We start from the raw sequence: 15,250 nt of genomic DNA on the forward strand, positions 1-15,250 counted from the left end.
GCGTTTGCTTTTCCTTTTCACAATACAATGTCTGTTTCAATGGAGGAAGGGGTTTACCTGGTCGAATTGCTGAGACTGGTAATATCCGATGGCCAATAAATTTCCCTCCTTCCTCATATACTGCTAGCCTCAAACATGCCAGGGTAGGTAAAACAACCTAAAAAGAAACATTGTTGCATTATTAACTTTCTGCTCCGAATGAAAGAGCTCCATCCAGACAAAACTTAGCAATATATCAGACAAAAAAAGATAAAGTTAAGCCCAGCAGACAGTAACATCTACACATCCACAGGAGGTACTACCATGCAAGAGATCAGGGTATATACACACCTGTGTTTAAAAATAACTATCATAGAACTGCTCTTCTTTCAAGGAACTTGAGGTGGGATGTTAGCACAATATGTTGAATACAACAATTTGGCCCTGCATTTTCAATATGATACGAGGGACTCAGCTCAACTCTTTTCACATTCCAATGTTTTCCACTTAGTCAGTCTTGCATGTTCTCTTTTTCCATTGTGTCTGCAGCAACTGGATTATTTACTTTCCATAAAAGTCTCTGGTAATGTATGTAAGCATTGAAAACTCAACATGTAAATCAACACAAGTTGCAGAGTGCTGAATTACATGAACCGTATCGACTTCAGTAGAGTTTCTGAGAGCTGTAGTCCACTCATTTGTCAGGGGAAGCAGGTTTAATCAGGAGGGATGCTTACTAGCACTGGATGCTATTTTGCCACCAAATACAAAAGAAGGCCAAACAGTGAAAAAAGAAAACAAATTGAAATTAGCTACAGAGCTACTTACCTAAGATTGGAATCTTTGATATCACTTCTAAAAAATAGTGTAAAATTTAAAAAATCTCATTTTCTTACACTGTATACATAAAATAACATGTGTTTTGGAGCTGGGTGCAGGTAAGTGTTGTTTTTTTCCACACATCCTGCTAAAATTGACATACACATTGAAATAAAAACAAAAGCAACAATTTAAAACTGAAAATCTCTACAATTTACTTTCAACACTACTAAAAGAAGTGACCTTTGCTTCTCAGAGCAGAGCAGCAGTCAGGGCATAGCTGTAACTAAATAGAGAAATGAAGTACACTAATTGGAAGTTCATTATAGAAGAAAAATCCTAGTGATGTTTCCAAACTTAAGCTCTGGGAGGCTGCCAAAGGAAAGTTACTCAGAAGGCAAAATATTCTGGTTCAAATATTCACAGTAAGACATCCATGTTGTACAGTTCTGAAACAGTCTCAGTATTTTCAGCTCCTACATCTCATACTTCAGGTAGATTAGGATTTATGCACCTTTATAACCTGGGTTATATTTAGGTGGCATACACTAGAACTAAGCAGAGATAAGATTGCTTTGAATGAGCTAATTTGGACAGCCAGACTGTTACAGCTGTACTCACATCACCTCAGTTGCAGGTTACCAGGATCTGCTTTTCAGGGCTGTTCAGCTGAGGCAAAATGCCATGGAAATTCAGCTAAAGCGCTTTTATAATCTGCACTGGCTCATTTATAGCACAGCACTGCATCATCCCATGCAGATGAATCCACTGACATATTTTCTATTTCTAGCTGTATTCTTGTGAAACAACCAAGGTGACTTGAAACTGATTTATTTCAGTATGGGGTTGGCATGGCTAGAGTAGCAAAATTATACCAGAAATATTAAGAAACAGTTGGAGAAGTAACTGCTCAAAAATCTCTTTATCTTTTTTAACAAATGAAATCTATAGAACACAGAATTAGCCAGTTGGGCAGTGATGAAACGCACAATTCTGGTTTGAGAAGCAAGTGTTACACCAACCTTTTTAAACACTATAGTTTCCTCTTCCCAGACAGGATTAACTGCATTGCCTTGTGAGGTCTTGGTCTTCAAAGCTTTTCTTCTTGTATCCACAGGCAGGCCAAACATGTCAACTTCTACATAGGTACCAACTTTTTTATCGGAAAGAAACTGACCTGAAATAATCTAAGATCAAAACAAAAGGGATGTCACTAGACAGCTTTGGTGGACTAGGAAAGTGGCTGAGATGCAGGTGGATAATCCTCATTATTTATCAGATAATGTGTTTTCAAAGAAGAAACAAAACAAGCAAAAAGCAAAACAACAAAAAAGTGCATCTAAAATAACAAATAAATAAAAACACTGTTTAATACTGCAGGCACAGAAAAACAGCTTGTATGGTCTGATTTCCTGTGGACCTGCGACCATGAATCCCCCTGTGAGAAATAATGTGGTTCAGATCACACTGCTGCCCTTCCCTTAGCAAGACACCTGGATCTCATTCCCCAGACTTATTGTCTCTGCACACAACACAATATCTTTGACACCTTTAATTTTTAACTAGTTTCAACAACAGGTTTAAAACAGTGCTGGAAGGAAAGAGATATATGCAGTAGCATAACTAGATATGACTCTTATTGAGAGGAAAAAAAAAAAGTTGATTTTCACCAGTGTGTGTACATACCTTCACAGACAAAGTGTTCGCTACGATTCCATCCACAATACTTTCAGTAAATGGATCAAAGTGTTTGTCTGGTCTTCTCATGAATTCTGGCTTTAACCTGTATCCACTTTTGCCATTGTACTCATACATTCCCATGTTTATTTGCATAGACAAATCTAGGTATTAAAAATATTGATGAGAATTATTTTCTGCATAGATAATGATTCAGAAAAAGCAATAGAATAGCACTATTTATTCTAGTTTCAAATGAACTACAATGTAAAAAGCTATGTATGGCTGCCTAATAAAAGAACTTTCAGACATGACTGCATTCACCCTCCTGGATTCTTTCCATAGGGGAATCACATCCACAAGGTACCTTTCAGAGGCTGCTCAAAAGATAACTTTCAAATTTGAAAAGGAGTGTTAATGATTGGGTATTGAGTACTTTAGTGTTGTACTGACTGTACCCAGGCCAGCAGAGTATTTAATGTGTCAAACCCCTTTTAACAACAGACAGTGGAAGCCTGATACTCAGTTGAAATCTGCTCAGAAATGTTTTCATTACTCTGTGGACTTCTGAACTGTGTGGAATTCCATGGAGAATTGCTGTGTACACGGGCTCTACTGGAAAGGAAAAAGGGAATGATAACATGATTCCACAGACAGGGTATGTCCTGGGATCCAGTATCTGGCAATATTCATATTTCTCAGGCATATGTAATCTTTGAAGGTGCAACAACCTATTTCAGAAGTTACTTGTGCATATAGGGGCCTAAATGTCTGTTTCTTATGCTCTTACTTCTAAAGTGGAATTTTCTTTCCACTTTTTTGGCATACATCCCTTATTGCCCTGATATACTGAGATTTTTTTTTGCAAGACTGGATAAAGATCACAATTAAATCTCAAACGTTGCTTAATGGTAGTCACATAGAAATGATGACAATATGGAGGCCAGTACGTATACATATTATACTAGCCACAGAATATTAATTACAGCTACTCCTAGTTAAAAGATAAATTGCATTGAAAACATAAATTTACAGCCCTATAGTTCAACCACTGGACTCTTTTGATGCATTAAGCCTTTCTTACCTACCAGTCAGGAGCTGTATCAGAGAAATAGAAAAGTACAGATTACAAAATCAAGACACCAGCACAGCTTACCTACAGTTTGGAAGTTGAGAGCAACCATTTGGCAGCCAGCATTCCAGAAGACTTGTGGCATATAGTTTGAAGAATCTACACGTGTTCCTTTTGGGTAAATTCGGCTTAGCTGCATTTTGTTATATCTAAATAGTGGGCAGTTAAGATTTCATACATGTATCAAAAATGACTTTGCAGAGATGTCGCACAACTGCAATATTTAAATGCAAATGATCTTTACAGAATGGCAGTGGGTTCCTAATTGGATTTCTGCAACTATAATGCCAGAGATCCACAATTTTGCAGATGATATAAATTAATGGGGTAATTAAAGGTGATGTTGCTGTACGGAAAATACTCAGAATAAACAAAGAAATAGCACAGGTATACCCTTCACAAAACTCCATCTATAATACAGTTCCTAATTCAGAATTTTCCTAGCACTGCATTTTTAGAGGTCAATCAGCTGTAAACAGTAAATCTTACTTTGGCAGGGAAAGAGGTTCTCAGTTAAAAAGTGGAAGTGTTTGCTCTTTTGGAATGAGCATTAGATTTGGCCTCTACATGAAGACAGAGATGATGACTTTGCACTTCTTAAGTTCAATCTACAAATCTCTGAGATGAGAACATGCTGCAGGTTATCTGTGGAAATTGCTTTCCATTAATCTTCTTGAGGGCACTTGATCATTTTTTTCTTAACTGCAGCCAGGATGAGACATTGAGAAGCATCATAAGGTTTAAACAGATTCCTCCTTAGCTTTTCTTTAAAAGCTACAAGAGAAAAAGTAAACTAAAAAGAAAAGTAAAACTGGATGGCAATAAAGTCAGTGCTCTTGGAATTAGATGGGAAAGAAAACTCTTTTGTATGACTTTGCAAAAAGCAAGTCAGCCACATTTTGCCAATTTGCTTACTGTAACTCAGACCACTTCACATAAGATGATAAATTTATCAAAAAGAATACAAAATAGTAGGTCTTCAATTTATAGTTTGAGCCTATTCCCTCCGGTCCTAGCCCATAGCACAAGGACTCTTGCCAGCTTTTAAATTAGTTCATCAGTCCAGCCCAATTAAATCATCTATGAAGACAGTTAAGTCTACAAATCTCATTTGGTTTCCATATTTTTCCAGCTCACATCTTCAAATTTCAATAAAGCCCTGTAACAGACCTCAGTTGTAGAAAACCTAGGAAAGCAGCTTTCTGAAAGTCAAGGATACTCCACAAATTCCACAGGAGACTTGGTAAGCTGCTCAAGCCCTTTGGTTTCCACAAAGGAAGACATTTCAAAACTTTTGTTGCGCTCTGCAGTTTTAAAGGGGAGAGAAAAACAGTGACATATTAGAGCGTGAAATCAGATACAACATAAGAACTAGTTTAGTTTCAGTCTTCTTACCATCTGTTCACCAACTCACTTCACCTTAATCTCAAAGAATTTCTGTATGCAATCATTTGTGGACAGCTGTAAACTCACTCTGCATATACTCAAAGGTACCATGTAAACTCACGCTAACATTGCCTAAATGAAGGGCACTTGTACTGCCAGTTGCCAGTAAAAGAAAGTCAGTGCATGTTAGAGATCTCTCACATTCGCTTGCACAATACCATATTCATGCATTAGACAGGTATTGCCCAGAGCTTACACATGAGACATAGAGATATTGTGGCAAATTTTGAGGAGAACAAAAGGCCCTGCCAGATGTCTAGCCTTATTGCAGGCAGATACAATGGCTCTGAGCCAATTTCAAGTTCTAATAACTAATGCCTGTATCAGATTAAACTAAGGAGTAGGCTACTTTTGCCTAAAGGGCTTCTTGTTACCTTCCCAGTGCCAGGAGAAACTCACATCTGTCTCAAACAATCGTGGAAACACTGATATCTAATCATGACTGAAGGCACACTCTTGTGTCTCAGCAGGCCTTTAGACCTAATGATGGACACCTCTGGAGCATCAATAACATCTTTAATGTGGTCAAACTTTCTGACATGAAGTGATGTATTGCCCCTGCTAAGCATGTAACTCAGTGGGACTGAACATTCATTTGTGTTATATTACTAACTCTGCCTAATGTTTGCACAGCCTTCCAAAGTACCATGTGACAAGTACCTGAGCCTAAGCCAAAGCCCTTCAACATTCATTACTAGTTTTTTTTAACTGTATACAGAAATTAAGGATTCCTGTAACGTAACAGCTTCCCAAAATCAGCTCTGCAGATTGCACAGAATGGGTAACAGCACTGAGAGATAACAGTCATTAAATATCTCAACACTGCTCTCTTTAAAAATGAGATTAACAGTCCATGTAGTGGAGCATGAACTCACTACCCTAACCACCCTATTGAAAGCAAACAGTAAACTGAAGAAAATGCTTGCCTTCATACGGTTCTTGAAGTAACTGTGTTACTATCATCAAGGGATGACTGAACAAAAGCACTTGTCTTACAGAAAGAAGGAGAGGAGAAACAGGTGGACCTTTCCTTTATAGGAAGCCAAAAAGGAAGCAGTGGCTCCAAAGAAATAAGGAACTAGAATGTCCGGGCCAAGGTGAGAAGAAAATGTACTGCCGGATACTGATCTGCAAACTAGATGGCCGCAGCTATTTTCATTACATGTTGAAGAGCCAAAGAATGACCGTGATTGTGTTGTTTCAAAAATTATTCTCTGTCTCTAGGGGAGCTGGAACTCACACTTTGTAGTGGCCCCTACTTCTTATTAGCAACCATCATGCTACTTCCATTATTAAATAGCTGTATCTCCAAATGGTAGAAGATTCCTGTCATTCCTCAGAGACTGACTACTTCCTTACCATTCATCTTCCTTTCCAACAAGCAGCATCCTCTCTTTCTCCCAAATTCAGTTCCAGACAGCTCACTCACATCAAAGCACCTTATGGCACTGAGATTCTTCTCTTCTTCCATCCCTCTTCACTAATTGGATATTGTGAGCAATGCACACATACAGTGCTAGTGCAGACTATCACTTGTGTAAGAACAGGTCACTGTGCCGCTGATGACTGAGTTTTTATGTATCTGAATGGTCTGAGGCTCACTTTCTTAAAATTGAACTATGTGTTTCTTATGAGTCATTTAGGAACGATCACCGATTCCTGTGAGCATACCATGAAAGGAAGTTTCCTGCAGCTCCTAATAAACACTTTGCTTGTATCACCTGAGAAAAACATTTCAGCTGATGGCAACCAGACCAAACAAACAAACAACAAATGAAATTGCACAGAGACACTGAAATACACTGGTGATTTTCTGTTTGCCAGTGCTATTCTACTTCTGCATCTAACTGTTACTTAAATACAGCCCTACCAGGAAACAGTGACTAGATGTGTTCAATCTCCACAGTTACTCAACCAATGTAGGCCTGCTACACAAAGGAAAAAAAAAAGGTTCAAGGAAAGATAAGGAGCATATATTTTATTCTACTTAGAATACAAGTACTATATTTTTTCTGTAGAAGTAGTAGTATGCAGCATTTCTCAGTATTTATCTTAAAGTAGAATCTGCAGGAAACCAGAACCAGTAGCTGGCAAATATCACCAAATGTTCAGAGCTTAAGCAAATTCCTAAATAAAATTAAAAAAATTATTTCTCTGCAATACCTGGAAAGGACTGAGAAACCCGTCCTCTGAAGAAAAAACTGTCCAGGGGAAGCATTTCTCCCTTATGCTAAGTTACCACGCTTATGTATCAGGAGGAATTCATTACAGAATGGATAAACTCATTGAAAAACTCTTACCAATTTGAAATGATACACTAAAACAGTTACAATTATTAGCTGTCGGAGAAAGGGAATAGATCTAGTGAAGGCCATCAGGGGACTGTTACAGATCTAGTTGTATTCAATATTTTTGTTACCAAGCTGGAAGAAAGACCAAAAATGCTCTCCCTACAATGTATGAATGATAGAAACAGTGAGATGCTGTTACCACAACAGAGGTGAGGATCACAAATCAAAACAAATACTGAATTAGATAATTCAAAATTAGAAAAAAATCTTACTGCTGAAAAGAGAGAAATGAAAGAAGAGAAGCAGGTGAACAGAAATACAACTTGGGAAAAATTCAATAGGCTGCAAAATAAAAAACAATTTTACCTCTTCTTTAGGTTATCATCACTGAACTTAACAAACATTCAGCTGAGGTTTCAGGCCAGGACTGAGACCAGAACCATAGGTCATGCTCCAGAGGTCACTGCTTTAAACACCTGGCAGTATTTGCACACTAGGATTTTTTTTTATTTGACACAAACACCTGAAATACGAATCACTTAACAAGTTCACAAAAACAATAAAGACAGTGTAAAATATCTGGACATGAGCAGTTCTTCAGAAAAGACAAAACTTGGAAAGGCACAGGCATGGGAACAGAAGAAATCTACATTCTTTAAAGAGAATTCTCTAACAGCAGCATGATCTTGTCCTGCTAGGATTCACATGGCTTCCTATCCAGTAGGAGAACCTCCTTCCCACTGTGTACTCATAACTTTCATTGGAGCTAATGGAGATAATAAACATCCAAGGGATGATATTGTAGGGAACAAGCACAATTCCACATGATTTTGTAAATGCTTATGTATATGTGTTTATACATCAATACATGTGAACAGGTAGATATCTATTTCTATGCTTATTATTCAAAATGAGTAAATGTGAAATCGCGCTTGCAGATACAGACTTAGACATCAATTACCTGTCCTCTTCTAAGGCCTCCACAAATCCATAACAAATTTAAATGCTATACACTTCTTTAGCTAAAAAGCTCAAAAGGCTTATTGCAATCTGCCAAAACAAAGTGAAAAAGGGCAGGCAAACAGCAGGGGGTTCTGCACCAAGAAAGGAAAAGATGCTGCACTGTTTACTGAGGACGCCACAGGCTGCATTCCTAGCAAGGCATTTTCTGTAAATGCCAGCTGGGGATGAAGTAATGGCTTTTTCTATAAAACACACAGAGGCAGAGAAGTGTGAATTTGTATACGAGGAAGGGCACACTCTCTGCTTACTTTGAATCCTCCATAAAAGCAGCACAGGGAAAACATTTGCTCAATCTGAAGGAATATTTATGATCAATTTTCTCAGGCTCCCTAAGTTACTCTTCAGCTATGGATAACAAAAGCAACCTGATTAAATATTTGTTAAACTGCTTTTGAAGTGGCAGCGTAGTTGACAAAGCCCAATACTTACACTAATGCATGTTTCAAAATAAACTTGGAATTACCTGACTGGACACAAGGGCTCCATGTATCCAATTGAGAGGAATCCAAGCAAGCATTTCTCCAGACCTTTCTTCTGAACATTTGCTAGATAGTTTTCAGCAAAAGATATCACTTATTGTTAGCTTACTTACTTTTTGATACTTCAAATGACTCAAATTTCACAGGCTGAATGTAGTTCACCAGGTTAGACATCTCTTCTGTGGCCATAGCCTCACTTCCAGCAGTACCCTAAGGACAGAGATGGAAAAATGCTGACATCTTGGCTAGTCAAAATCCACAATGGCCATTGAGAGTCAAAAACACCAAAGTGCAGTTTTCTATCAACTGTGAAAGAATCATCTTTCACTGATCCTATCTTAGTGAATTCAATTGCTCACATGAGAGCTTCACATACTAATGAAAGATGTTATACAATGTAAACGTTTAATTAAATTGTTGTTGTATTATTTCTTTCTACACGGCTCCCAGAAAAAAGACTGCATTACCTTTACATATCCACGAAGATAACATTAACCACACTTATCTGTATTACTGAATAAATAAAAAACATAGCTCTACATTTTCAACATCCAATTTTATTTCCAGTGGTGCCAAATACGCCACGAGCAGTTGTCTCAGATCATCTGTAGTGTTACTGAGTCTTATTTTTCACTAAATTGAAGTAATAAACAAATTAAAGTTATGCTTCCAAATCCATTGACCTACAACTTCAGAACGTTAGTGATTCCCGGTGCCCTGCCTTCCTTCTCCCACTAGATGGCAGTCCCAGTCCTGGTAACACACCCAACCCAGAACTGCTGGAATCGATCCATCACCACAAAACAAATCTATGTCCTTACTTCATCCATCGACGACTTTTTACAATCATCATCGTAGTCATCATCATCATCGCTCTCAATCTCTGCTTCTCCTGAAATGTTTTTAGCAGAAGACAATTACTGGTTGAAGCAATAGCTATAAATATCAGGGATAAATCTGAGAAAGATGTACACTGCTTAGAATAGAAGACAAACGCGTGCTTTTTGTCACAGCACAAATCAAATCAACTGTCTAGAGGGATTTATCGACCCTTATCATTGGTAAATTCCTACTGTCTGATCAAACCAAAATGCTTGCTTTTCAGTTGCAGGACACTTGCTATTTGGAAATCACAGGACAGGTATCAGCACCAAAAAAAATGAGCATCATGGTGTGTGCACAGTGTGCAGGTATAATATTACAAACTACTCTGAGGAGATGTTCTCATGCTCGGGTCACAGCTCTGGGCTTGACCTTCAATAATGCTTTTGGCCCCCTGGGGAAGCAACACACACAGCGCAGCATTCACAGGGTGAAAAAATCATGCATAAAAACTGACATTCACATGTGTTGCAGTAATAAGGGTTGCTCAGAGAAATGCATCTGCTCTGAAGATATCACAGCGTGTGCACCCAGGTAGCACAGCTGGCAGGAGCCAGCTCACACTTCCCTCCACTGATACGGTGTTGGTGCGTCTTACTGCTAGGGCTCATGGCTCAGCTGCACCGGCTGAGGGCAGTGCAAATCGAGTAATGTGATGAAGATGCATAAAGCTCATCCTTCCCCTGAAAGCACACTGACAGAGTAAACAGGAGCAAATAAAACACATTTTAAGACCTGTTCCCAATTGCAATGTACTAAGAAATTCCTACAGGTAAGACACAGATTCATTATCATTAATTAATGAATATTCTCCCTTCTCCAGAGTTTTGATTTGGCTGCATTGGACATCAACCCATCTTTCTCTTAGGTAACTCCTCCTGTGCATTTGGCAGTCACCAGGTATACACCATGTACTTTTAGAAGACTCTGGAAAAGCAGGTTTAACTTCTACTGCAGTCACCTGTCCACACCTTTAAGATCGACAGCACATCTTTAAAGGTTTCATTCCACAAACCTTTCAGCTTTCTTCAGCAGTGGCAATTATTTTGGCAGCACAAAAATCTAACCACTGTGCAGCATTCCCAAACTCTCCAGAGAATGGTATTTCAGTTTCTACAGTCACCACAGGGTCTAATCCAAAGCCCACTGAATCTAGAAATTCCTCTCCATTCCAAAAGGCCTTGAATCATGCCTAGGGGGCCCTTTCTGGCCACATACATCACATACGATTTAAATAATGAGCGTGCCTTTCACAATGAGTTGATGACTACCCAGGCTGCAGATGCAGATGTTGAAATGTCATGCTTTTATTCATGAACGCATTTCTTCCTGAACATTTCATTGAAGAAAATAACATGATTGCTCAACAGGCTCTAGGGATGGCTCAGGGAACCTCAATGTATTGCAAAGAACCAGCCACATTCTCAGAGGATTTACAGTGACAATCTTTGAGTGAGAAGCTCTCAACTGATTTATCTGGACTGGCAAAATAATACTTCTCACAGACTAGAAGAAGGGGGATGTGGGCAGATTTCAGCCAACTTGCACTACTGAGATCCCAGGTTGTTCTTGCTGGAAGTGTCCAGGGAGGGACGTATGCAACACAGTATTCATTTATTAAAAAAATATTTAACACGAAAACTCCCAAGGAGATCAGATCTCAATTTCAAGTTATTCATTGGACTGCAAACCCAGCACAAATAATATACAGGATTGTAAGCACAGAATAAAAATTACTAGGAGTTTTTGAACCTATGGCTATGCCCCCACATTGACTTTCCCTCAAACACATGGTTCTGTGCTTAGACTGAAGCTTCTTTTTGCTGTTACACTGCTAGGACACAAACTCAGAGCAAGCCTTGGTCAGACAGAGAAGATGTCTGTGCTATGGATGCCTCTATGCTCACCCTCCCACACTGCTGGTGGGACTACATCCATGCCATCAATTCTAGTCATAAAAGCATGTGGGTTGGCATATGCAGTGTGATCCAGTACTTGTGTAAATGGGTGCAAAGGGGACAACTAGATGGGATTTCAAACACAGGCCAGGACAGGTCATCTCTATGCTAAGTGTAACACAAACACAGTCAAAACAGAGACCTCCCGCTGCAAAAGCTTGCTGTCTAAGTATAAAACAAGGGCCAGCCCGAGGACGAGGGCATACAGAAGAATATCTGAAAATCAAAAGTTGATACTTCCTATCACACATAAAGCCCAGTGACTTTCAACAGCTCCAAGAACCACGTGGCAAATTTCTCAGTGGAGTAACAGCACTAGTTTCAAGGATGTTCTCACTAGTAAGTGGGGCACAGTTGTAAAGGTGTAAGAGTGCTCAGTAGACAACGCAACAAGCAGCTCAAGGAGGCTGAATCCCTGCTGATGAGTAGATAAGGTCGACACTATAATACTGAATAGAGGATGAGCAGGAGAAGAGAGCTGGGAATGGCAAGTCAAATCCCTATTACTACAGGTAGTGGAATCAAAGCTCTAAATAATATCTATTCCCACCACAGCTCAGCAGTTTGACAGCCAAATGTGACAGATATTGAGAAGCCAATAAAATGCTACACGTTGCTTGGAAAATTCAGGAGAATCTGGTAATTTACTTTGTCAGTACTTTGTTACTTTGCTCCTTAAAAGAACATTCAGAATGGATTCTAAGTGTGATATTTGCTGATGCTGCATGATAGCTCCATGAATTGGATTTACAATGTTCAAGCAGCTACCAACATCTTGTGGAGGAAATCACATCTCGTTATTTGCAAAAGCTGTACATAAGCATTAGCCATTTTTGAAATGGAAAAGTAAACGTTACTCAGATGCCAGAACATTTTACTATATAGCAATGGGCCACTGCCTCAATGGCTTGTGGCAGCAATGCATTTATCAAACTATCAATGTATTTATGTAAGCTAAGTATTAAACTTCAAACTCAGCCTTCCAGTTAGTCACACAGAAACCAAGGAGATGATTCTATCCTCTCTCCATCTTCCTGTGACTTCTTTACAGCAGCTGGTACTTGGAGAAAAAATTCATCCTGTTACTGAGAGATCACCAATTTGCTCCAAAATTGAAATACTATCCAATTAAGAAGTTCTGGCTTCCTGAAGCAAAGGCCTACAACATACAGTCACATCCAGCAGAACTGTCACTTTCTTTTAGCAGTATGATCTAACTACTTACGCTTACTTGAAAATTTCACCTGTTTGCCTCTTCATACAATCAGGTCTAAGATTCTTGTTTATCAAAATGAGTCTTATACAAGTGTTATCTCAGAAATTCCTTTTCTGTTTTGCCAGCATTGCTGTACCTATGCAGATAGCTCTAGGGATGCAAGCTTTCCCAACTCGTTGATGTTACACCCTACTGAAGTAAGTTCTTACAACTGTCTTGAACAATTTGTGAGCCATTCTGCAAAACTCTTGTTTTAGAATCATTTTTTAATCATTCCTACCATATCAGCATCACTGAACCTTCATACAATATGTTTTATAAACTTATCACAAAACTGATTTATTGGGTTTAATTTAAACCTGAGCTCAAACAACATAAGGCACAGAGAAGCTTGCTATTAACTGACATATGAATCTCTGCATTTTCTGCACTGCTGTGAAAAAATTCATTAAAAGTCTTGTGAAGGCAAGATCAGCACAACTTTCCCCTGCAGATCATCAGTAATTCTGACAGATTCCCTAGCAAGTAGGGCAGAGTAATGAAGGCATAAGAGTGCTCAGTGGACAACACAACAATCAGCCAAAAGAGGCTGAATCCCAGCTGATGAGTAGAGGAAATCAACACTGTAATACTGAATAGTCAGGAGAGATATTAAAGTTAGCCTGGATGGGGTTGTGAGCAACCTGATCTAGCTGCAGATGTCCCCATTCACTGCAAAGGAGTTGGACAAGATGACCCCTAGAGGTTCCATCCAACTCAGAAGATTTTATGGATCTATAACCTCCAGAAATGCTCAGTGCTCATAGTTGCAGCTGAGATCTCCAGAAATCTCTGAACTCCGAATACTACCAAATACAGCACAGTCTTAAAAAGCAAATCCTGGATGTTCCTTGTCAGCTGCCCTGAACTGTTCTTAAGCCCTCTCAGACTCTGCTGTTCTTTGATAAAATTAGATTAGTACTATTTCACTCCCCACAGGTATTGTTAATATAAATACACTGTTGTTTGTCAAGTGCTCATATGCAGCATGGATATCCCCACAGAAATTCACTGCAAGGTGAAGATACTAGATCTGGAATGGTGTATGAATGACAGAGTGAAAAAAATACTGACTTATGGTTATTTACCAAAAGAGGCTCAGGTCCTAAAGGAGAAACAATGGCTGTCAAGGATTACAAGCATACATTTTCACATTCACAGATGAACCCAGTGATCACATTAATTTTGCCATCTCAGTTCTAGCATTTTCTAGGTGTTCACCTTTGAAATCTACCGAACATGATTTGTTACACAGAAATAACATTCAAAACTGATTTTAAAATTACAAATGCTGCTATGAGACTTACTCGCCTGTCTTTCCCTAAACATCAATACCCAAGATTCACAGCCCAAGTCTCTTCCTATCAAAGCTCACTGGGAGGCTCCTGAAGTACTAAACTGTTACCTTCTATGCAGATCAGACAGAAGAAAAAAACATAGAGCAATCCAGATCCCTTCAGGTTTTGGAAAGAAAAAGGTTGGCACATGCTTACTAATTTTTCTGCTGCTTGTGATTTGTCTAAAGCAAATCATGAAAACATAAGTAAATTATTCCTGACACCAGGACGAATCTTCTTCTGAAATTGAAGCTCTACTCCAAAGCTTGACCTTTATAAAGTTTCTTAACACAATGGCTGAAAACTCATTCTGCCTTGGATAAACAACATTATCCACAAATACAGCGGGATTGTTGTTGTTGTTGTTTTGATTTTAATTGAGCTTGAGGCAAACTGCCAGCATGAAGACTTTCAGCTCAATTAATCAGAATTCGGAAAAACTTATAAACAAGAGGGTGAAAAATTTAATGGCAAATGACAAGAAGCCTATATTCTAGAAGATAATGGAATACTCTTAAAGTATTCCATTATTAGGGCATAAACATCTTTGCCTTTAGCAATTCACAATTTCAGTCCTATGAGGAAGGAGAAATTGTGGTCCTGGGAACAGACTCTAGGTTGGAGATCAGGATATATATATATATATACTGTTGCTTGTCCTGCTGATGATCCACTCCCATCATGTAGTGCAAATCTCTTGTCCCCACACTTTAATTTTTCTGTTCCAGTTAGACTTAAAGCTCTTCAGAGCAAATCTTACCATATTTTTTGTATACTAATACTCACAGTGGTCCTCTGCAGATACTCTAAGCATTATTAGTATGTATGCATTAAATTAAAGTTGGTATATGGAGTAAGTAGCTTGTTCTTTTTCCTAAATTGTCCAGGTAAATGTTAGCATACTTCATTGATTTTTAGGTCACTCTATAAGTGGTCCCTCAGCCTTTAGACCTCTAAAAGCTCTTAGAGCAA

The 15,250-nt window shown here is 38.7% G+C and overlaps 1 protein-coding gene across 4 annotated transcripts in view; it reads right to left on the bottom strand.

The window, feature by feature from the left end:
- Positions 1-15,250, bottom strand: part of PLCB1 (phospholipase C beta 1) — a 345,117-nt gene that overhangs the window by 78,694 nt on the left and 251,173 nt on the right. For all 4 annotated transcript variants that reach the window (XM_015857085.2, XM_015857086.1, XM_015857087.2 and 1 more), the window contains exons 15-21: positions 9,668-9,738; positions 8,960-9,056; positions 4,827-4,911; positions 3,632-3,756; positions 2,485-2,639; positions 1,821-1,985; positions 58-157 (exon numbers count right to left, since the gene is read on the bottom strand). In XM_015857085.2, coding sequence (XP_015712571.1) covers positions 58-157; positions 1,821-1,985; positions 2,485-2,639; positions 3,632-3,756; positions 4,827-4,911; positions 8,960-9,056; positions 9,668-9,738 — 798 coding nt within the window. The remainder of the gene's footprint in view (positions 1-57; positions 158-1,820; positions 1,986-2,484; positions 2,640-3,631; positions 3,757-4,826; positions 4,912-8,959; positions 9,057-9,667; positions 9,739-15,250) is intronic.

The sequence above is a fragment of the Coturnix japonica genome, chromosome 3, assembly GCF_001577835.2.
Source record: "Coturnix japonica isolate 7356 chromosome 3, Coturnix japonica 2.1, whole genome shotgun sequence".
NCBI classification, from domain to species: domain Eukaryota; kingdom Metazoa; phylum Chordata; class Aves; order Galliformes; family Phasianidae; genus Coturnix; species Coturnix japonica.